This window comes from Oncorhynchus nerka, linkage group LG9a (assembly GCF_034236695.1).
Source record: "Oncorhynchus nerka isolate Pitt River linkage group LG9a, Oner_Uvic_2.0, whole genome shotgun sequence".
In the NCBI taxonomy this organism is placed as follows: Eukaryota; Metazoa; Chordata; class Actinopteri; order Salmoniformes; family Salmonidae; genus Oncorhynchus; species Oncorhynchus nerka.
The window spans coordinates 25,059,587-25,081,936 of record NC_088404.1 but is presented as its reverse complement, the minus strand read 5'-3'; the positions used below and the strand labels follow the sequence as shown (position 1 = coordinate 25,081,936).

Here is a 22,350-nt window from a genome sequence, read left to right as displayed (position 1 = left end):
TCCTCAATGTCCCCTCTACGAAGATGGCTGACAATGAGCTTTAGGGACAAACCATTCACCTGTTGCAGTGCAATACAAACCAACATATCTAATGAACATAAAGATTTCCTGCAATGGAAAAGTCACTTCTCTGTACTTAAAAAGAACCAACTCATGCTGTATTATAATTCTTTTTGACATGTTGTTATCCAGTGAGCCTGGGTCCATTGTGAGTCTGACTACTTTACACATTGGTTTGTTCTTAACCACCTGTCTCTTTTCTCTCCTCTTCCTCCCTCTCGACCTCCTTTCTCTCTATCTCCCCCTCTTCCTCTTTCCCTCTTGCAGGTGTGCTCAGCCTACCAGAGAGCCTGCCTCTGCATCGGGACCAGCAACGGTCAGGGAAAAGTGGGGAGGGCCACTCCTACAGTCAGTCGGAGCTGCGCTCCATCGAGCAGTGCCTGCTAGCCACACGGGTGGGCAGCATCTCAGAACTCAGTGAGTATGCTTAGACAGACATACAGTATATATTGTACACTGACACACGTATTTGGTTTTTACAATGCCTTTGTACATAGTGTGTGTGTGTGTGTGTGTGTGTGTGTGTGTGTGTGTGTGTGTGTGTGTGTGTGTGTTAGAGTAAGCCCACTCAGGTCTCATTTTTTACAGCAACAGAGTCATTTCTCCTGAAGCATCCATATGATTTGCCTTCTAAGATGAACATGTACCCCAGAAGTCCAGATAATGAGGTCAATGGCAGAGAATTCCAAAGCTATCCATTATTCAAACAATTTAAGTAGGCGTTTGAATGGTCAATACATTTCTAGAAATATATTTACATATGCTTTAAGGATTAGGACGGCAGCAAGGTATTCTGTTTCACCTACAGCCTTTCAGGGAGTTCAAGGATCACTATGAGACGTCTGTCTTCTTTCCCCATGTTGTTATCTGTTGTAAGTGGAACAACTACTGCAACTGTTACACAGATCCTTGCAACAAACCTGGTAAATTAATATACAGTGCATTCGGAAAGTATTCAGACCCCTTGACTTTTTCCACATTTTGTTACATTACAGCCTTATTCTAAAGTGGATGAAATAGTTTTGTCCCCTCGTCAATCTACATACAATCCCCCATAATGACAAAGCAAAAGCAGTAATTTTTTTTTGCAAATGTATAAAAACTTAAAACAGAAATATCACATATACATAAGTATTCAGACCCTTTACTCAATACTTTGTTGAAGCACCTTTGGCAATGATTACAGCCTCAATTCTTCTTGGGTATGACGCTATAAGCTTGGCACACCTGTATTTGGGGAGTTTCTCCCATTCTTCTCTGCAGATCCTCTCAAGCTCTGTCTGGTTGGATGGGGAGTGTTGCTGCACAGCTATTTTCAGGTCTCTCCAGAGATGTTCCATCGGGTTCAAGTCCGGGCTCTGGCTGGGCCACTCAAAGACATTCAGAGACTTGTCCCGAAGCCACTCCTGCATTGTCTTGGTTGTGTGCTAAGAGTCGTTGTTTTCATCAAGGATCTCTCTGTACTTTGCTCCGTTTTTCTGACCAGTCTCCCAGTCCCCGCCACTGAAAAACATCCCCACAGCATGATGCTGCCACCACTATGCTTCACCGTAGGTATGGTGCCAGGTTTCCTTCAGACGTGACGCTTGGCATTCAGAAAATCTTGTTTCTCATGGTCGGAGAGTCCTTTAGGTGCCTTTTGGCAAAGTCCAAGCGGGCTGTCATGTGCCTTTTACCGAGGAGTGGCTTCCGTCTGGCCACTCTACCATAAAGGCCTGATTGGTGGAGTGCTGGAGAGATGGTTGTCCTTCTGGAAGGTTCTCCCCTCTCCACAGAGTAACTCTGGAGCTCTGTCAGACTGACCATCGGGTTCTTGGTCAACTCCCTGACCAAGGCCCTTCTCCCCCGATTTCTCAGTTTGCCTGGGCGGCCAGCTCTAGGAAGAGTCTTGGTGGTTCCAAACTCCTTCCATTTAAGAATGGTAGGAGGCCACTGTGTTCTTGGGGACCTTCAATGCTGCAGAATTGTTTTGATACCCTTCTCCAGATCTGTGCCTCGACACAATTCTGTCTCTGAGCTCTACGGACAATACCTTCAACCTCATGCCTTGGTTTTTGTTCTGACATGCACTGTCAACTGTGGGAACTTATATAGACAGGTGTGTACCTTTCCAAATCATGTCCAATCAATTGAATTTACCACAGGTGGTCTCCAATCAAGTTGTAGAAACATCTCAAGGATGATTAATGGAAACAGGATGAACCTGAGCTCAATTTTGAGTCTGAATACTTATGTAAATAAGGTCTTTCTGTTTTTTATTTATAATACATTTGTAAAAATGTCTGAAAACCTGTTTTTGCTTTGTCATTACGGGGTATTGTGTGTAGACGGATGAGTTTTTATTTTATTCATTATTCATTTGATTCATTTTAGCATAAGACTGTGACGTAACAAAATGTGGAAAAGGGGAAGGGGTCTAAATACTTTCAGAATGCAGTGTACATGTTTATTTTTGTGAAAACCTCTTCCACTTGAGAATATGTTGAGCTCTTGTATAATGCTCTTAGGGCCATACACAGTACTGTATCTCTTCCAATGGCATTTCGATAAACTGTAGTCCGTTAAGGCCATTTTTGGCTGAGTGAGTGGACCCTTCATTTGAAGAGACACACAGTTCAGTCTGGGAGTGTGGTTGAGTTTATGTCCTCAGCTCATTTCAGCTGACTAACCAAGAAACGACCTGTGATGTCCAGAAGTGCTGAAACCTCTAGTCTAGTCAGTGTAGATACATGGAGCAATGTCATTCTAAGAACACATATAGCAACACAGAAAGGTTTTAATGATGTCTCTTTCAGACGTGAGGTATCTAATGCTGTCTCTTTCAGACGTGAGGTCTCTCCTGATGTCTCATTCAGACGTGAAGTCTCTAATGCTGTCTTTCAGACGTGAGGTCTCTAATGCTGTCTCTTTCAGACGTGAGGTCTCTCCTGATGTCTCATTCAGACGTGAAGTCTCTAATGCTGTCTTTCAGACGTGAGGTCTCTAATGCTGTCTCTTTCAGACATGAGGTCTCTCCTGATGTCTCTTTCAGATGTGAGGTCTCTAATTCTGTCTCTTTCAGACGTGGTGTCTCTAATGCTGTCTCTTTCAGATGTGAGGTTTCTAATGCTGTCTCTTTCAGACGTGAGGTCTCTAATGCTCTCTTTCAGATGTGAGGTCTCTAATGCTGTCTCATTCAGACGTGAGGTCTCTAATGCTGTCTCTTTCAGATGTGAGGTCTCTAATGCTGTCTCATTCAGACGTGAGGTCTCTAATGCTGTCTCTTTCAGATGTGATGTCTCTAATGCTGTCTCTTTCAGACGTGAGGTCTCTAATGCTGTCTCTTTCAGATGTGAGGTTTCTAATGCTGTCTCTTTCAGACGTGAGGTCTCTAATGCTGTCTCTTTCAGATGTGATGTCTCTAATGATGTCTCTTTCAGACGTGAGGTCTCTAATGCTGTCTCTTTCAGATGTGAGGTTTCTAATGCTGTCTCTTTCAGACGTGAGGTCTCTAATGCTGTCTCTTTCAGATGTTATGTCGACATTTGGCCAATGCATCTGACACGATGAGCGACCCAAAGCATCTTGTGTGTCCATCGTCAACACTTATCATCAGAATAAACACTGATCCAATTCTAATCTGGATCAAAATGGAGTCCCAGGCATACAGAGCGCGAAGTTACATCATCAGCGCTCTGTACATGGAATATTTATGGGGTCACTCTGGGACTCATTCAACTGTGTTGACACTGCAAATACAGTGACACAGCTGTAGCGGCCAAGGATACCTCTCGATGCCTCTCAAGCTTATTTCCAAAGGTAATATCAACGCAGGAAGTTTATCTTGTAAATAGGCCGGATGACGTGAAAGGATATGTGCAAAGTTCAAAATGCAGAATGAATTATGGAGAAAAGCAGAAACGTCAACAACGGACGAGCTATCAGACTGTCATGGAGGGAGAGGATAAAGAGTGATGACAAAAAATCTGGCAAAGTTAAATTTAGAGATTTGCATATTGTAGGTATAGTGTTTTTCCAATGGCGTTTAGATGTCCATTTTAGAGTTATTGATTTTTCTGCTCTGTTAGTTGTGTCATTTATTTTAGGTAAAGTCCACCCTTATCTCAGCTCGCTGGTCACCATAGCATCACCCACATTTACATTTACATTTAAGTCATTTAGCAGACGCTCTTATCCAGAGCGACTTACCTGTAGCACACGCTCCAGCAGGTATATCTCTCTGGTCACCCCCAAAACCAATTCTTTCTTTCCTTCCAGTTCTCTGCTGCCAATGACTGGAACGAACTACAAAAATCTCTGAAACTGGAAACACTTATCTCCCTCACTACACATTTTACATTTATTTATTGATAATAAAACAGATTAACCTGCTATGTTCCTCTGCTTCTGTCAGAGCCTTGGAGAGAAACGTCCTGGACCTACACAGACCACTCACAATTAAACACTATCATGGCTGATTGGCAGCAAATCAAATAGCTCTGACTTCACCTGCACAATTCTGTGCACTACACTACACATTCTCCAACTGCAAAGACCAAATATGATAAGAAGTTGTGTACAAAACATATCTAATACTGGTTCTACTTTCTGTTTGGTCATGGCTCCTGTGAGATGTACTCAGCTTCTACCCCATTAAACAGTCATTACACATCACGCTCTAATGAACGCTTGGCTGTTATGTGGGCACTGAATAGCTGGTAATTCACTCCTAAGGTGCCAACACTTCTAAATCCCCCTTGTAAATATAAGCGGTGTGATTGTACTCCTGAGAAACAGAACTAGACGAGAACCCAGCTCATTGCAACAGTGAACAGGTTTTAGGAGATTATCTTTTGATAACCGTGTAGATCCTGTAGACAAAGCGGATGGTGCCCTGTTGAACACTTTAAAAATGGCATTATAGTTAAGATGCATACCCAAAGACTAGAGCTATGAAGTCTCCTACTTCCCTGCTCACTGTTGCTGGAAAGAATGAGCTACTTCTTCCTCGCCACCATTATGAGCTATATGGCTAACACAAAGTACTGTCCAGTCCAGTATCCATGGTGACATGACAGCTAGCCGTTTCCTATTCCTGCCTATTATATATCCATCTGTAACATATCGGTGGTTGTTTTCTGTACTTCAGAAGAAACTCATTGTCTTTGTGTAGAGAAAGGCACAGTTCTGTGGCCCGAGAGTGTTGCTGTTGGCTTGTTGTGTTTAGTTATCTCACTCCTCAGCCCTACAGCTGTCTGTCTGTCTGTCTGTCTGTCTGTCTGTCTGTCTGTCTGTCTGTCTGTCTGTCTGTCTGTCTGTCTGTCTGTCTTTCTGTTTGTCTGTCTGTCTGTCTGTCTGTCTGTCTGTCTGTCTGTCTGTCTGTCTGTCTGTCTGTCTGTCTGTCTGTCTGTCTGTCTGTCTGTCTGTCTGTCTGTCTGTCTGTCTGTCTGTCTGTCTGTCTGCCTGCCTGCCTGTCTGCCTGCCTGCCTGCCTGCCTGCCCGCCACCCAACTCCAGGAAATGTCACAGGCCAACATCAATATGAGATGAGGATGGATGTTAGACCATCAAGCTGAGCTGCCTGCCTCAGTCCCCCCTCCCCCTCATTCCACTGCTTAATTAGGGCGCTATTACACTGTCATCACACTGTATTGTACTCCCTTTGGTACAATTAGTGTAGCGGGGGGGTGTAGTGTGTGGGTGTGCTGTGTGTGTGTGGTTGTGCTGCTAGCATGTCAAGGCTATAGGGTCTCAATTATACATCTGAATTGCCAGTGTGTGGTGGTTGTTGTTTGTTTTCATCAGATCCGCTAGCCCACTCGGTTCTTTGCATTGCATCATACTGTTCCATACAATGCTGCACTGTTTCTCTTATCAGTCGAGCACTGACATCTCCCAGGTCTGCTGTCTGAAAGATAGACTGTTGATTTCAAGCATCCAATTCCCCCCTTTTAGTCATGCTTCCACATGTGCAGTTCTCTCATTGTCAAGGCAAAAACGAAATTTTGACAACAGACAAGCCACACAATTATGATGCTAAACAAACCATTTGTCTCTTTGAATGACTGTCCCCATAGACTCATCCCTTTATTGGTACGACTGCATGCTGTTGCGTGTCCACTGAATGAGTTTGGTGAGAAATAGATCCCTCTGTTTAGTCTTTAATTGAATGCAATGTGTTGTGATTGTGAAACAGACCCCTACAGTATGTGTGAATGTGAAACCAATGGAACGTGGCATTACACTTTAACTCTATTACTTGACTGACAGATTAGCACCATGTCAACCTACATCAGGACGATATATATGTGTGTTTATTTGGATCCCCATCAGCAGATACTCTTCCTGGGGTCCACAAAAAAACACAAAACATGACAAGTAACAAAACACTGATACACTGATAGACAAGGACAGTCACACAAATGTAACATACAACGATATACAAACAATACAACAACAAAAAATGATGTGTTAGAAGCATAATAATGTTATATAAACAATAAGTGTTTTTCTGTTATATGCACAGTAACAAAAGCGTACGGACTGATAGGACCCAGGACTCTCAGAATGTCATGCTATGATAGAGACGCAGAACAATCTGCAGTATGTTTCTAATGTATAGTAATGGTGTCATATCGACAAGATGTCAATTTCTGCTCTATATAGTAGAAATAGGGTGAGTACTGGTACTCGTTGTGTCTATGAGATAGCATGAATAGTGCAGCCTTTTGAAAACCCCTCATGTACAGTTTTACTGTGTCTCAGTGGGATTCTAGTTGGGCCCAGCTGTCTCGTTGTCTGGCTTCCAGGTCTGCAAGGCATTCAAAGGCAATATGTCCTGTCCCTTTCAGCTCAGTAAAATTTTTGTGAAAAACACTTTTTGCCATGCCATCTGAAGGATCTGGAGAATATTCACATTTTATGAGGAAAACCTTTTAAGCAGAGAGTTTGAGTGAAACCGCATGACCTAAAAGTACTGGAGGATTATGCAGAGCATGAGGAAATAGCAAGGAGAGTAGTATAAAACAGTTGTGGCTATGCTTTTACTCGACGGAAGCTCCTTCAGAGAGGATGGTGATGAACCCCTGTCTGTCTGTGTTTATGTCTCTTCACCATGGGGTCTAGACATTCTCTATATTATCTATCTCCCCTGACACCGTGCGTGTGCATGTGTACACGTTTGTGTGCGTGTGTGTACGCATGCGTGTGAAAACAAGAGGACATTCCCTCCATTTCTCTGTGACCTTCTTCTTTTCCAGCTCCTGATTTGATTGTGGATGTGTGTGTAACCACAACCCTCTTTTCATTGTGTCCTGCAGGTGACCTGGTCTCCCGGGCCATGCACCACCTCCAGCCGCTGCATGTGAAGAACCATAGCAACGGGACGCCCATCCACCAGAAGAGCAGCCCAGTACACTGGGAGCCTGAGGCGCTCTACACTCTCTGCTACTTCATGCACTGTCCCCAGGTGGAATGGGAGAACCCCAACGTAGAACCCTCTAAGGTTACCCTGCAGACAGAGAGGTAACACACACCTCAAATGAGACTGTTATATACAGTGCCTTGCGAAAGTATTCGGCCCCCTTGAACTTTGCGACCTTTTGCCACATTTCAGGCTTCAAACATAAAGATATAAAACTGTATTTTTTTGTGAAGAATCAACAACAACTGGGACACAATCATGAAGTGGAACGACATTTATTGGATATTTCACACTTTTTTAACGAATCAAAAACTGAAAAATTGGGCGTGCAAAATTATTCAGCCCCCTTAAGTTAATACTTTGTAGCGCCACCTTTTGCTGTGATTACAGCTGTAAGTCGCTTGGGGTATGTCTCTATCAGTTTTGCACATCGAGAGACTGAAATGTTTTCCCATTCCTCCTTGCAAAACAGCTCAAGCTCAGTGAGGTTGGATGGAGAGCATTTGTGAACAGCAGTTTTCAGTTCTTTCCACAGATTCTCGATTGGATTCAGGTCTGGACTTTGACTTGGCCATTCTAACACCTGGATATGTTTATTTTTGAACCATTCCATTGTAGATTTTGCTTTATGTTTTGGATCATTGTCTTGTTGGAAGACAAATCTCCGTCCCAGTCTCAGGTCTTTTGCAGACTCCATCAGGTTTTCTTCCAGAATGGTCCTGTATTTGGCTCCATCCATCTTCCCATCAATTTTAACCATCTTCCCTGTCCCTGCTGAAGAAAAGCAGGCCCAAACCATGATGCTGCCACCACCATGTTTGACAGTGGGGATGGTGTGTTCAGGGTGATGAGCTGTGTTGCTTTTACGCCAAACATAACGTTTTGCATTGTTGCCAAAAAGTTCAATTTTGGTTTCATCTGACCAGAGCACCTTCTTCCACATGTTTGGTGTGTCTCCCAGGTGGCTTGTGGCAAACTTTAAACGACACTTTTTATGGATATCTTTGAGAAATGGCTTTCTTCTTGCCACTCTTCCATAAAGGCCAGATTTGTGCAATATACGACTAATTGTTGTCCTATGGACAGAGTCTCCCACCTCAGCTGTAGATCTCTGCAGTTCATCCAGAGTGATCATGGGCCTCTTGGCTGCATCTCTGATCAGTCTTCTCCTTGTATGAGCTGAAAGTTTAGAGGGACGTCCAGGTCTTGGTAGATTTGCAGTGGTCTGATACTCCTTCCATTTCAATATTATCGCTTGCACAGTGCTCCTTGGGATGTTTAAAGCTTGGGAAATCTTTTTGTATCCTAATCCGGCTTTAAACTTCTTCACAACAGTATCTCGGACCTGCCTGGTGTGTTCCTTGTTCTTCATGATGCTCTCTGCACTTTTAACGGACCTCTGAGACTATCACAGTGCAGGTGCATTTATACGGAGACTTGATTACACACAGGCGGATTGTATTTATCATCATTAGTCATTCAGGTCAACATTGGATCATTCAGAGATCCTCACAGAACTTCTGGAGAGAGTTTGCTGCACTGAAAGTAAAGGGGCTGAATAATTTTGCACGCCCAATTTTTCAGTTTTTGATTTGTTAAAAAAGTTTGAAATATCCAATAAATGTCGTTCCACTTCATGATTGTGTCCCACTTGTTGTTGATTCTTCACAAAAAAATACAGTTTTATATCTTTATGTTTGAAGCCTGAAATGTGGCAAAAGGTCGCAAAGTTCAAGGGGGCCGAATACTTTCTCAAGGCACTGTATATGGTAAATCTCTACATTGACGGTGTAGATAGACAGTTATGATTCACAGCTCAGGAGAATCTCTGTCCTGTACTGAACCTCCACATTCATCCCTTGATCAGATAGGTATTGAAATATCATGGTAGTACTTTCATTCTATGGTGAACCAAAGCCATTCTGAAGTACGCCAGACAAACCAGTATTCAGTTTTAACAGTGAACCTCCAAAGTCTCCCCCACATCCCTAAACCAGATGTTTTCCTATTGAGGAATACTATTTCCATTGGTTCAATGGAAATGGAGTCAATTGACAGCTTGTTAAGGTATAGTAAGTCCTAAAAGTCACCTGTGTGGGAAAACAGCAGGAAATTACTTTTGAAACAGACTCATATCCACACATGCACAGTCAAAGTTGATGGCTTTGATTCAGTTGGTGTCACTAACATAGTCATTACAGTTCAATACAAGTTAGAGGCTGTATGGAGTCCATGTTTTAGAATGTATGGAGTCCATGTTTTAGAATGTATGGAGTCCATGTTTTAGAATGTATGGAGTCCATGTTTTAGAATGTTTGGAGTCCACGTTTTAGAATGTATGGAGTCCATGTTTTAGAATGTATGAAGTCCATGTTTTAGAATGTATGGAGTCCATGTTTTAGAATGTATGAAGTCCATGTTTTAGTGTGTTCCCCTAGGGGTTTGCAAATTACGGCTCGCAAATTTGTACAGATGTGCTAAGTATTCTCGGCCGGCAAACGCAACCAATGTGTTCGTGCAAACTCTTACCCTGCTGGGAACTGGGAAGCTGACGTCATTGGAACCATTTTGGCTCAGATATACCCTCTGGGTATATCAAATTCAAGAACATACATTTTTTCTTCTTACAGTCCTACGCAATATATTTTAAAGTAATTTTGTGTTTGATGACTTTATGGCAAATAATTATCTATAATAATTATCTACTCCTGTACATTACCTCTATACATTATATAACCTCACCGGCCCAGTATGTCCACAGGCTATGTGGATAACCCCTGCCAGGGGAAGGGGAAGTAGGTGAAAAATCCGAAAGTTGGTTATGAGCAGGCCTCCTCCGGAGTTCCAGACTTTACTGCCCTGTAATGGAGAGCTAACGGCTAATATGTCCCCCAGGTCTTTTTTCCCCAGTCTGCTTCAGCTCTCTGCAAAGAAAGGTTCCTAATGAGCAGATTTGTAGAGTGGAATTGGGAAAGCTGTGTGATTCCAATCACGTTTTAAAACTTGGTTAGGTCTATGCCTAATTGTGAGTCTTCAAAGATAATGTAATATTTTAAAAACACCTGTACAAATAACTTCAAAATGCCTCAAGGTCACATGTTTCCCATGTCTTTGAAGAGAGTCATTTGCATTTGTGCAGTGATGAAACCTCGAATCACTAAAGAGCAGGATTCTCCCTCAGGTTAGAATAGCATTGTTGAATGACAGATTGATGATGAGTGACATATAGCTATTACAAATAAAGGAGTGAAGCTGGGGTCAAGGACATTCAACACATTGAAACATCCTGTATGAGATATCAAGCAGTGACTTAGAGAGTCACATCAATATTGTTCAATATTAACATTACATATATATTCATATTAATAATAATATGTCTATGACAGACAGGTGAAGATACATATTAATATTTGTAATGTCATTTGAAATGGGAACCAGCTGTCAGGGTCTCTGAATAAAGGAGTAGGAGGAATAGCAAACTTTGCTCCAAGACACAGATCTCAAGTCAGTTTTGTGTCCCTCCAACCCGGATCCTCTGAATGGTAATGGTTCGAATTTCTGTAAGCTAAGCTTATCCAAGGTATGTACTGAAACCAGACAACAACCAGACTACCATTCAGCCGATAGCTGATATTGATGACTCCCGTGTGTGTGTGTGTGTGTGTGTGTGTGTGTGTGTGTGTGTGTGTATGTGTGTGTGTGTGTCTCCCCCTGCAGGCCGTTCCTGGTTCTACCTCCTCTGATGGAGTGGCTCAGGGTGTCGGTGGCCCACGCAGAGCACCGCCGTAGCTTCTCAGTGGACAGTGACGACGTCCGGCAGGCCGCCAGGCTGCTGCTGCCAGGGGTGGACTGTGAACCACGCCAGCTCAAGTACGGCATGGAAACACACACACACAGGGCACGCAGGCACACGCGCATGCTTGAAACACACACACACAGGGCACACAGGCACACACGCAGGCTTGAAACACACACAGGGCACGCAGGCACACACGCAGGTTTGAAACACACACATTCAGTATAGACTCAGAGACACACACATGCACATACATACATACACACACATCGAGACTTATATTTCCCTCACTAACTTTAAACATCAGCTATCTGAGCAGCTAACCGATCGCTGCAGCTGTACATAGCCCATCTGTAAATAGCCCACCCAATCTAAATACCTCATCCCCATATTGTTTTTATTTACTTTTCTGCTCTTTTGCACATCAGCATTTCTACTTGCACATCATCATCTGCTCATCCATCACTCCAGTGTTAATTTGATAAATTGTAATTACTCCGCTACTATGGCCTATTTATTGCCTTATCTCCTCACACCATTTGCACACACTGTATATAGACTTTATTTTTTTTCTATTGTGTTATTGACTCTACACTTGTTTATTCCATGTGTAACTCTGTGATGTTGTTTGTGTCTCACACACACACACACACACACACACACACACACACACACACACACACACACACACACACACACACACACACACAAACTCAGGATAACCTCACACAGTAAGAATTTGTCCTCACATTGACACTAATCAGTTAACATTCAAATCATGTCCATCCAGAGGATTGATAGGAAGCTGAGTGTAACTCTGAATTCAGCTAATTGATTTCCTTTCCTGTGATTTCCCTACCAGGACAGATGACTTCTGTGCATCCAGGAAGTTGGATGCAGCATCCACAGAGGCTAAGTTCCTCCAGGACCTGGGATTCCGTATGCTCAACTGTGGCCGGACCGACCTGGTCAAACAGGCTGTCAATTTGCTGGGGCCTGACGGCATCAACAGCATGAGTGAACAGGTTAGTTAGACACACGCATACACACAAATGCACGCACGCACATACACACCCCCACATACACATGAAAAAACTCACATTCTCTCTCTCTCTCTCTCTCTCTCTCTCTCTCTCTCTCTCTCTCTCTCTCTCTCGCTCTCTCTCTCTCTTTCTCTCTTTCTCTCTCTTCTCTCTCTCTCTCTCTCTCTCTCTCACACACACACACACACACACACTGGTTGGGGAATCTGTGTATCACACATGATGTGAGGATTTGACTTACGTTACTTACAGCAGACATAGCACCAGTCCACAGGGACATCTTGCAGGCAGGCAAGCACTGGCAAAGATGCTCACACTCTTACAAGCACGAATGCACCTCTTCGGCCTCATGTACACCTGGATGGATATACACACCCATGCCCACACCCCCAACCACCCACCCACATTCTCAACTCAATTTGACCTGCCACTTTTTAAATAAAAAAAATAATAATTTTAGGGTTAAATTGCAGATCGATTGTGGCTTCAGTCAGTGTAATTATCTGCATAATTTCCAAACCCTCATATATTTTCGTGGTGTATATATAAATATATATATATAATGGGTCTGTAAAATGTAAATAGCATGTATAAGCTGGAAGTAGAAGCTTACTGTATGTGTTGTTGTCCATTAGTTTATTCCAATTAGGTGGTAGAGTTAGGGGGAAATAATAAAGGAAAATATATATCTAAATATACATATATATTTTTTTTAAATAATATATTATATTTGATATTTTTTGAATAAGTTCCTCCATTTCTTTTTGTTTTTCCTCTAACTTTCAGTGCCTCTATGGTACAGTTTTTATTGTTATCTTTCTGTACTGTTAGTCCCTCTATTTTCTTTGTGAACTAATATGAACTCTTTTGACCTAAATTGTTTTTGTTTTAAATATGAGTATTGAATTGCATGGCCTCTAAATGCATATTTAAAAGTGGCCCATACAATAAGGGAATCTGCTATACCTATGTTTTATTGGAAAAAGTAAGTTATAAATTCTTCTGTCTTGGTTAAAAAAAGGTTGTCATCCAAAAGGCTTTGATAAAATGTCAGATACCCCCCCTCCCACACACATCTAATGTACCAGCCACATTCATTTTTAATGGAAACCCAGTTTTTAGTTCTAGGCTGTTCTGAGCTGAGGAACCCAACTCATTCCCTTCAGACTGTGTGTCTTTGATGTTTAGACTGACTGAGTAGCCTAGTGGAAACGCTGGCTGTTCCCAGTCACTTAGAGCTACGGAACACTACTCCTCTGAGTTTTCCATTCCACATGCTAGTTAATCAAAGTGGCTGGAGGGGAACTTTCAGACATGGAGTCCAAGTGAGCTGTGAGCACATCCAAGAAGTCAGATACCGGTCAAACTGAGGATTGTTGCCATGTGTTGATCGCTTCGACCTGCACATGTAAGGGAGGTGGTTCGGTGAACCACATTTGCATGATAGAGTAATCTTGTCTGAGACCCGAAGACTTGTGTTAGCTCCCCGAGATAATGCCTAAGCTTTAGCTCAGCGGGCTAACACAGTATTAACTCACAGTATAAAGACAGTGTAAAGCATCCATACACTGTCAGACAAAAACAATGTCCTTGACATCTGCTTTATTCAACTCACATGACCCTGAACATCTGGAATATCTGTCAAACAAAACACCAGTCCACCCTAACTGTAAGTTGACCAATTAATCATCTGACCCCTGACTTCCTGTGTGATTCATCTACCAGGGAATGACCCCTCTGATGTACTCCTGTGTGAGAGGGGATGAAGCAATGGTCCAGATGCTGCTGGACGCTGGAGCTGACATCAACAGTGAGGTCAGGGACGATGGCAACACCATGTTGTGTAGAATGATTTGTGTGTAGCCTGATCCCAGATCTGTTTATGATGTCTTGCCAACTCATATGGTAATTTCCATGTTGTGACAAGACAGCACAAACAGATCTGGGATCAGGCTAATTTATGTGGTGTGAGATAGGAGAAAACTCAGATTGTGTTGTCCCTCATCTGTCCCCACTCCTCCTCTCCTGTTGCCATGCTGTATAGTGTATAGAAGGTCATTATTTCGAGGCATGGGCCACCATACTGTTTACTATACAAAATATAATAACATTGTTTACAATTGAATTACACAGACACAACTGTAAGCTCACCTTTTAGCTGTACCTTTGATACGAAGAATGATAAGATAATGTTAAATACTGTACTAATATGTTTGAGTAATTTCTCAAGGAGCCCCTGGTAAGCTTAGGGGGTTCTTTGGTTGTAGCCTACTTACATGTAATGGTGGCCTATGCCTGTTGGTCCTAGCCTTGGCTAATCACCTCATGCATGTGTAACCCACCAGCCATCACGCCAGAGTTCATGTCACCCATAATTGTGATAAACCCCAGAACAAAGCACTCAACACAGCATCCCATGAGGCTGAAAACGGGTTATTTTGACCGCCCATCATCATCGCAGTGAGGTCATAACTTATCGTTAATGCAGCAATGATTCATCTCAATAAAGTTAAATGGAGCATGTGACTGATTTGATTGATTAGGACGTTTTTTGCTTCCAGTATTTCTGAAGCACCGCACACACACACACACACACACACACACACACACACACACACACACACACACACACACACACACACACACACACACACCAGTCAAATAGATTAAACATTCATTAAAAATGTTACTTCTGCCTCTGTGTATCCTCAGAGTAATTAAGGAAAAGGAAATTAAAGTAAAGCCAATTAGAGAAAAGTTTGAAACTAGTCTTTTTGCTTCAGAGGCTCTGAGAGATGCTCAAGGGAATATGAGTTTGTGTGCTTCGTTCACGGGTCTGTCTCAGCCCCTAACTGACTGTCTGCCTGATAGGAGATGTGGTCTAGTTACTGAGGTCACCTTAGGTCAGTCTTGGGCTCAAACTGGACTCAGAGTCATGTCTATCGCTGTCAGACACACCAGGGCTGGAACAGAGTGGAAAGTTGAAAGTATCAAATAGGACTACAGGACTAAGCGAGACAAGACTGAACTAGATGGGATCTATCGAGTTGGTTAGAAACAAGTCAGGCTATTGTGCAGAGGATGTCCGCTTTTGCTAGTTACCTCAGGGTTGTATTCATTACGGCAAGCAAGGGACAACTTTTTTTTAAAGGTTTCGCAATGGAAAACAGAAATGAAAGTTTCTTATTGGACAAGTCCAAGTAAGCCTTCCGTTTCCCTGTTTTTTATTATGTTTGTTGCCTAATGAATACAACCCAGCACTCCTTTAGATTCCCCCCTTTAGCTGCTTGTCTTTGCTGCATAGACTAGCATTTTAATGGCTTCATATCTCTCTCCCCTGAACCTCCCCAATGACTTCCCAGGTGCCAAACACAGTGCACAAGTACCCCTCAGTCAACCCCGAAACGCGCCTGGGGACACCACTCACTTTCGCCGTGTTACACGGACATGTCCCTGTCGTGCAGGTAGTGACGTCATCCTTTTTCACCTCACTGTGTTTTCTGTCTGTTCACCTCCCATTGTGTATAGTGTCAGGCAGGGTGGGGGTCAATTCCCAAAATTCAGGAAGTTAACTGAAATTATTTTTTCATTTTAATAGCAATGAGAAAAATTGGAATTGGACGCTTGGTTTACTTCCTGAATTGACCCCAATCCTGGTGTCATGGTTATTATTATCATGACTTATAAATGGTAATAATAATGGCTCAAATGTGTTTTCTCCTTAATCCTATGAATGTTGTGTCTATTGAATGTCATTGAATGCTGAGTGAACTGAGCTTGAAAACTCAATGGAAACTGGTTAAAATGGAAACAGTCAATACATTTAGGAGTGTTCGTCCCATTTTATTGTCAGAAAAGTACGAGCTGATTCTCTACTTCCTTCTTTCAGCACGCAATGCATTAACTTAGTGGAAACAGGACAATCTGTTTGTCCCCGTTGCTAATGGTTATCAAGCACAATGGACCAACATCGCAATGATTTTTCCACTGAACTGCTAGAACTAATTACTTCTACATCTCAAATGAAAAGGTGTAGCAGCACTTTTTCCACAGCCTCATGGAAGGGTTTTGGAAGGACATGGAAATCACATGGGCTGAAAGCAGAAAAACAGCATTTGTGGTTGAATAAATGCAGATTTAGTGTTCAGGCATTTTGGGGTAGAACCGAACCCTAAGCTGCCTCCTCCCCTGCCCTCCATAGCTGCTCCTGGATGCCCGGGCCAACGTAGAGGGCTCCCTACAGGACGGTATGGAGAACTACACAGAGACCCCGATACAGCTTGCCTCCGCTGCAGGTATACTATGCACTATGCAGATCTAGAAGATGTAGCATACACATGTACATACACACAGACACGTAGCAGATCTAGAAGATGTAGCATACACATGTACATACACACAGACACGTAGCAGATCTAGAAGATGTAGCATACACATGTACATACACACAGACACCTAGCAGATCTAGAAGATGTAGCATACACATTCACATACACACAGACACCTAGCAGATCTAGAAGATGTAGCATGCACATGTACATACACACAGACACCTAGAAGATCTAGAAGATGTAGCATACACATGCACATACACACAGACACCTAGCAGATCTAGAAGATGTAGCATACACATGCACATACACACAGACACGTAGCAGATCTAGAAGATGTAGCATACACATGTACATACACACAGACACCTAGCAGATCTAGAAGATGTAGCATACACATGCACATACACACAGACACGTAGCAGATCTAGAAGATGTAGCATACACATGTACATACACACAGACACCTAGCAGATCTAGAAGATGTAGCATACACATGTACATACACACAGACACCTAGCAGATCTAGAAGATGTAGCATACACATGTACATACACACAGACACCTAGCAGATCTAGAAGATGTAGCATACACATGTACATACACACAGACACGTAGCAGATCTAGAAGATGTAGCATACACATGCACATACACACAGACACCTAGCAGATCTAGAAGATGTAGCATACACATGTACATACACACAGACACCTAGCAGATCTAGAAGATGTAGCATACACATGTACATACACACAGACACGTAGCAGATCTAGAAGATGTAGCATACACATGCACATACACAGACACCTAGCAGATCTAGAAGATGTAGCATACACATGCACATACACACAGACACCTAGCAGATCTAGAAGATGTAGCATACACATGCACATACACACAGACACGTAGCAGATCTAGAAGATGTAGCATACACATGTACATACACACAGACACCTAGCAGATCTAGAAGATGTAGCATACACATGCACATACACACAGACACCTAGCATTACATTTACATTTAAGTCATTTAGCAGACGCTCTTATCCAGAGCGACTTACAAATTGGTGCATTCACCTTATGACATCCAGTGGAGCAGCCACTTTACAATAGTGCATCTAAATCTTTTAAGGGGGGGGGGTGAGAAGGATTACTTTATCCTATCCTAGGTATTCCTTAAAGAGGTGGGGTTTCAGGTGTCTCCGGAAGGTGGTGATTGACTCCGCTGTCCTGGCGTCAGGAGGGAGTTTGTTCCACCATTGGGGGGCCAGAGCAGCGAACAGTTTTGACTGGGCTGAGCGGGAAAGCAGATCTAGAAGATGTAGCATACACATGCACGTACACACAGACACCTAGCAGATCTAGAAGATGTAGCATACACATGTACATACACACAGACACCTAGCAGATCTAGAAGATGTAGCATACACATGTACATACACACAGACACCTAGCAGATCTAGAAGATGTAGCATACACATGTACATACACACTGACACGTAGCAGATCTAGAAGATGTAGCATACACATGTACATACACACAGACACGTAGCAGATCTAGAAGATGTAGCATACACATGCACATACACACAGACACCTAGCAGATCTAGAAGATGTAGCATACACATGCACATACACACAGACACCTAGCAGATCTAGAAGATGTAGCATACACATGCACATACACACAGACACGTAGCAGATCTAGAAGATGTAACATGCACATACACACAGACACCTAGCAGATCTAGAAGATGTAGCATACACATGTACATACACACAGACACCTAGCAGATCTAGAAGATGTAGCATACACATGTACATACACACAGACACCTAGCAGATCTAGAAGATGTAGCATACACATGCACATACACACAGACACGTAGCAGATCTAGAAGATGTAGCATACACATGCACATACTGTACACACAGACACCTAGCAGATATAGGCAGACTAGCTGAGATGTTCATGGATAGACACACACAACATCTGCAATAAACCACCCTCATACACACATTCTCAGTTCAATTTGACCCTCAACTAATATATCATTTATTGACCTCTTCCCCAGGTAACTTTGAGTTGGTCAGTTTGCTGTTGGAGAGAGGAGCAGACCCCATGGTGGGAACCGTGTATCGTAACGGTATCTCTACTGCCCCTCATGGAGACATGAACTCCTACAGTTTAGCAGCAGCACATGGACACAGGTAACACTGACTATACTCACAACACACGAAATGAGCAAGAAATTATAGGTAGAGAGAAAACATATCTCTCTCTCGCTTGCGAACACACATACATACCCAACCCCAAACACACACATGTCACCCTACATTTAACATCATAGCTTCCCTGCATTATCACTACATTATCACAACTATCACTACTATCACATATCTCTGTGTGCTATCCTCCCCGTAAAGGAACGTGTTCCGCAAGCTGCTGTCCCAGACGGAGAAGGGGAAAGGGGACGTGCTGTCCCTGGAGGAGATCCTTGCCGAGGGGACAGAGGAAGAAAGGGGCCTGGAGGAGAGGAACCCCTCCCAGCTGGACCTGGTCCGGACAGGCAAGGCCAAGCTCAAGGCCCTGAGAGAGGCCATGTACCACAGCTCTGAACACGGACATGTGGATATCACCATCGACATACGCAGCCTAGGTTAGTACATACTTTAGTAACACTTTATAGTCTATCTGCAGCAGGGGTGGGCAATTCCAGTCCTTGAGGGCCTGATTGGTGTCACAGTTTTTCTCCAGCCCCAGCTAACACACCAGAAACCAATAATCACCTAGTCATGATCTTCAGTTTAGAATGCAATTTGATTAATCAGCCGTGTTTGCTAGGGATGGAGAAAAAGTGTGGCACCAATCAGGCCTCGAGGACTGGAGTTGTCCACCCCTGATCTACAGTATATAGTATAGTTCAGTGGTGGCTGGTGGCACTTTAAATCAGAGGACAGGTTAATGGTTGGAATGGACTAAATGGAATGGTATCAAATGCATGGTTTCCATGGTTTCCATGAGTTTGATACCATTCCATTAATTCATTTCCAAACATTACTATGAGCTGTCCTTCCATCACCAGCCTCCTCTGGTATAGAGGCTCAATAACCAAGACCAGATTAGTAACATGTTGAGATGCCAACTGCATGTCTGTGGACTTGCAACAGGGAACAATATATAGACGTTCACCTCATCAACCATGAACTTAGTTTCAGGTCAACTGCATATTTGTAACAACATGTACTTTCTTTAGGTCTTCACAATGCAGTAATTACAGTATAGATATGCGCAGCCTTTTGTCAGTATAATAGATATACATTCAGGTCTGACCTATACATTGTAATCTAAGAGATCCATATTGCCGTGGCCATTCCTTGCATTCCAGTCACATGAAGCAAACTGTACATGTTCTGCCTGTGTTGTTGTTGTTGTTTTCCCAATGGAATGAAGGCCGGCTGTTTGTGTAACAACCTTGTGTTTTTTTCCATTTGTCTCCTCATTCCACTAAGATCTGTTAGTGGGTTCTCACCGTATAATAATTATTGTAGTTTTGTTGACAAGATATATTGCTGGCAATATTAACAATGGGAATCAGTGTAAGCAGGCGGGGGGGGGGGGGGGTGGAAGCAGACAGGAACATTCTAGCTAAGGAGAGGGCAGATTTACATTTGAACAACAGGCACAACTATGATATAAAGTGTTTTTTCTCAAAGTTGGCGGGATGTCAAGTGTGTGTGTAGATGTAAACATCTCTGTGTGTGTGTATGTGTCTCAGGGGTCCCCTGGACGCTGCACACCTGGCTGGAGTCTCTGCGGACGTGTTTCCTGCAGCATCGGAGACCACTGATCCAGGGCCTGCTCAAGGAGTTCAGCTGTATTGAGGAGGAGGAGTACACACAGGAGCTCATCACCCACGGCCTGCCACTCTTGTTTCAGATTCTACGAGCCAGCAAGGTGACTGGATGTCATGGCCTGTATTCAAAAAGTGTCTCAGACAATTGCTGATCTAGGATCAGGTCCCCCATCGTATTCATTATAATCTTAAAGGCAAAATGTATTCTAGATCTGAGTTGGGCACACATCTAACTTTCTACATTCAGCTTTTTTCCATATCCACATCCCACTTTCTTCAACTTTCAACTGTATTGGTTGCATTGGGAAATTGGTCACATACAAAATAAACGTAGAGACATGCTTTACACAATGTGAAGCATGTTGTCAGATCCCAACATTCCATATCTGTCTCTTTTTTCTCTCCTGACAGTGAAGTGTCTTCTTTCTGCTTCACAACCAAACCCTTAAGAAGGAACCTATGGACGTTCTTATTCCCCTTTATAGAAACATGGCCTACTCGCTTGGCTCAGTCTCCTCTGCATTCCTGTGAGCCCTGGTGAACAGAAGTACACTAAATAGAGAATAGGCGGACATGTGGAACATGACCCATTTGTCTTATTGTGATTATATAATGCAGCCCTCTCTCCACACTGACTGGCGGAACCCCCCAGGCCCAATCCATTTCAATTAGTGCATTGATTTATGATTTATGCGCTCCGCTTCTAAATTGTACCCATTCTTCAAACCCCACCCATCTCTCTTTATCCCCTCAAGATTCACTGCAGCATTACATCCAACATAATACCTCAATAATATATTAGAACAGTTCAATGCCTTTTCTTATATATCAACTAACTGTTGGCATGTCATGTAGTTGCGCTTGTGCAACATACACACACACACACACACACACACACACACACACACACACACACACACACACACACATACATACACAAACACAGACAAACGTACAAACATACAAAGCCCCCGCCACACACCGCCCTCTCCTGTCCCATTCCAGCAGCTGCCCTCGTCCCTGTCAGGGTTGATCTATGGCAAAGGCAGTGATACCTACTCTATGAGACGCCAGGGACCCCCGTCACTGTTTGTCCTGTCATATCCCCGCTAATGATGTGTGACTTCAAGGTAGAGAACGTTCATCTTCCTCTAGCCAGACTGTGTGTGTAACAGTCTATTTACACCTCCTTGTTTAACACACACACACAAAGGGCAGACTGATGCCCAACAGAGAGTAACACTGAGAAGATGTGTATGTTTTCATGTTCAGGATGTGATATGAGAAATGTGGACTTATTCTATAAAGGGGACTTGTTATTATGGTCTCCATACTGGTGTGGCACACAATACATTATAGCAGCAGTTACTGCAAAATTAGTGCTTTATTCAGGCTATCAACAAGTGTGGATCTGTTACGCTGGGTTCTCTGTGGTCTGCAGATGTTATTTTTCATCCTTCTGAAAGCAACACTAGATAATCTACTCACTGATTGACTGTGAACACTGGTGCTTGTTTAATCAGCAGCCTTTGTGACTTGACCTACTGGGCAATTTGGAAGTGAATGTGGTAGTATATACCTGTATCTGCCTTTATCTATATTGTGTGTAAGGAGTGTATAAAACCCGTCTGATATCTAACTCCCCTGTGTTCCCTCTCCCCATCTGCGATGTTCCAGAATGAGGTGATCAGCCAGCAGCTGTCTCTGATCTTCACCCAGTGCTACGGGCCGTACCCCATCCCCAAACTCTCCGAGATCAAGAGGAAACAGACCTCACGCCTGGGTGAGCAGGAGAAGAAGGATTAGGTCTTAATGCTTAGTAGTAAAAGTTTGATTTCTGCTATGGAGCACGTCGTACATA

At 43.1% G+C, this 22,350-nt stretch overlaps 1 protein-coding gene across 2 annotated transcripts in view; it reads left to right on the top strand.

Annotated features, from left to right (window-relative positions):
- LOC115134096 (ankyrin repeat and BTB/POZ domain-containing protein 3-B-like) overlaps window positions 1–22,350 on the top strand; it is a 105,707-nt gene that overhangs the window by 69,392 nt on the left and 13,965 nt on the right. Inside the window, exons 2-12 of one of the 2 annotated variants that reach the window (XM_029667736.2) lie at window positions 328–477; window positions 7,358–7,562; window positions 11,179–11,331; window positions 12,120–12,282; window positions 14,026–14,115; window positions 15,663–15,764; window positions 16,502–16,595; window positions 18,708–18,843; window positions 19,060–19,292; window positions 20,412–20,590; window positions 22,167–22,272. In XM_029667736.2, coding sequence (XP_029523596.1) covers window positions 328–477; window positions 7,358–7,562; window positions 11,179–11,331; window positions 12,120–12,282; window positions 14,026–14,115; window positions 15,663–15,764; window positions 16,502–16,595; window positions 18,708–18,843; window positions 19,060–19,292; window positions 20,412–20,590; window positions 22,167–22,272 — 1,611 coding nt within the window. The remainder of the gene's footprint in view (window positions 1–327; window positions 478–7,357; window positions 7,563–11,178; window positions 11,332–12,119; window positions 12,283–14,025; window positions 14,116–15,662; window positions 15,765–16,501; window positions 16,596–18,707; window positions 18,844–19,059; window positions 19,293–20,411; window positions 20,591–22,166; window positions 22,273–22,350) is intronic. The other variant, XM_029667737.2, reaches the window with a different exon arrangement.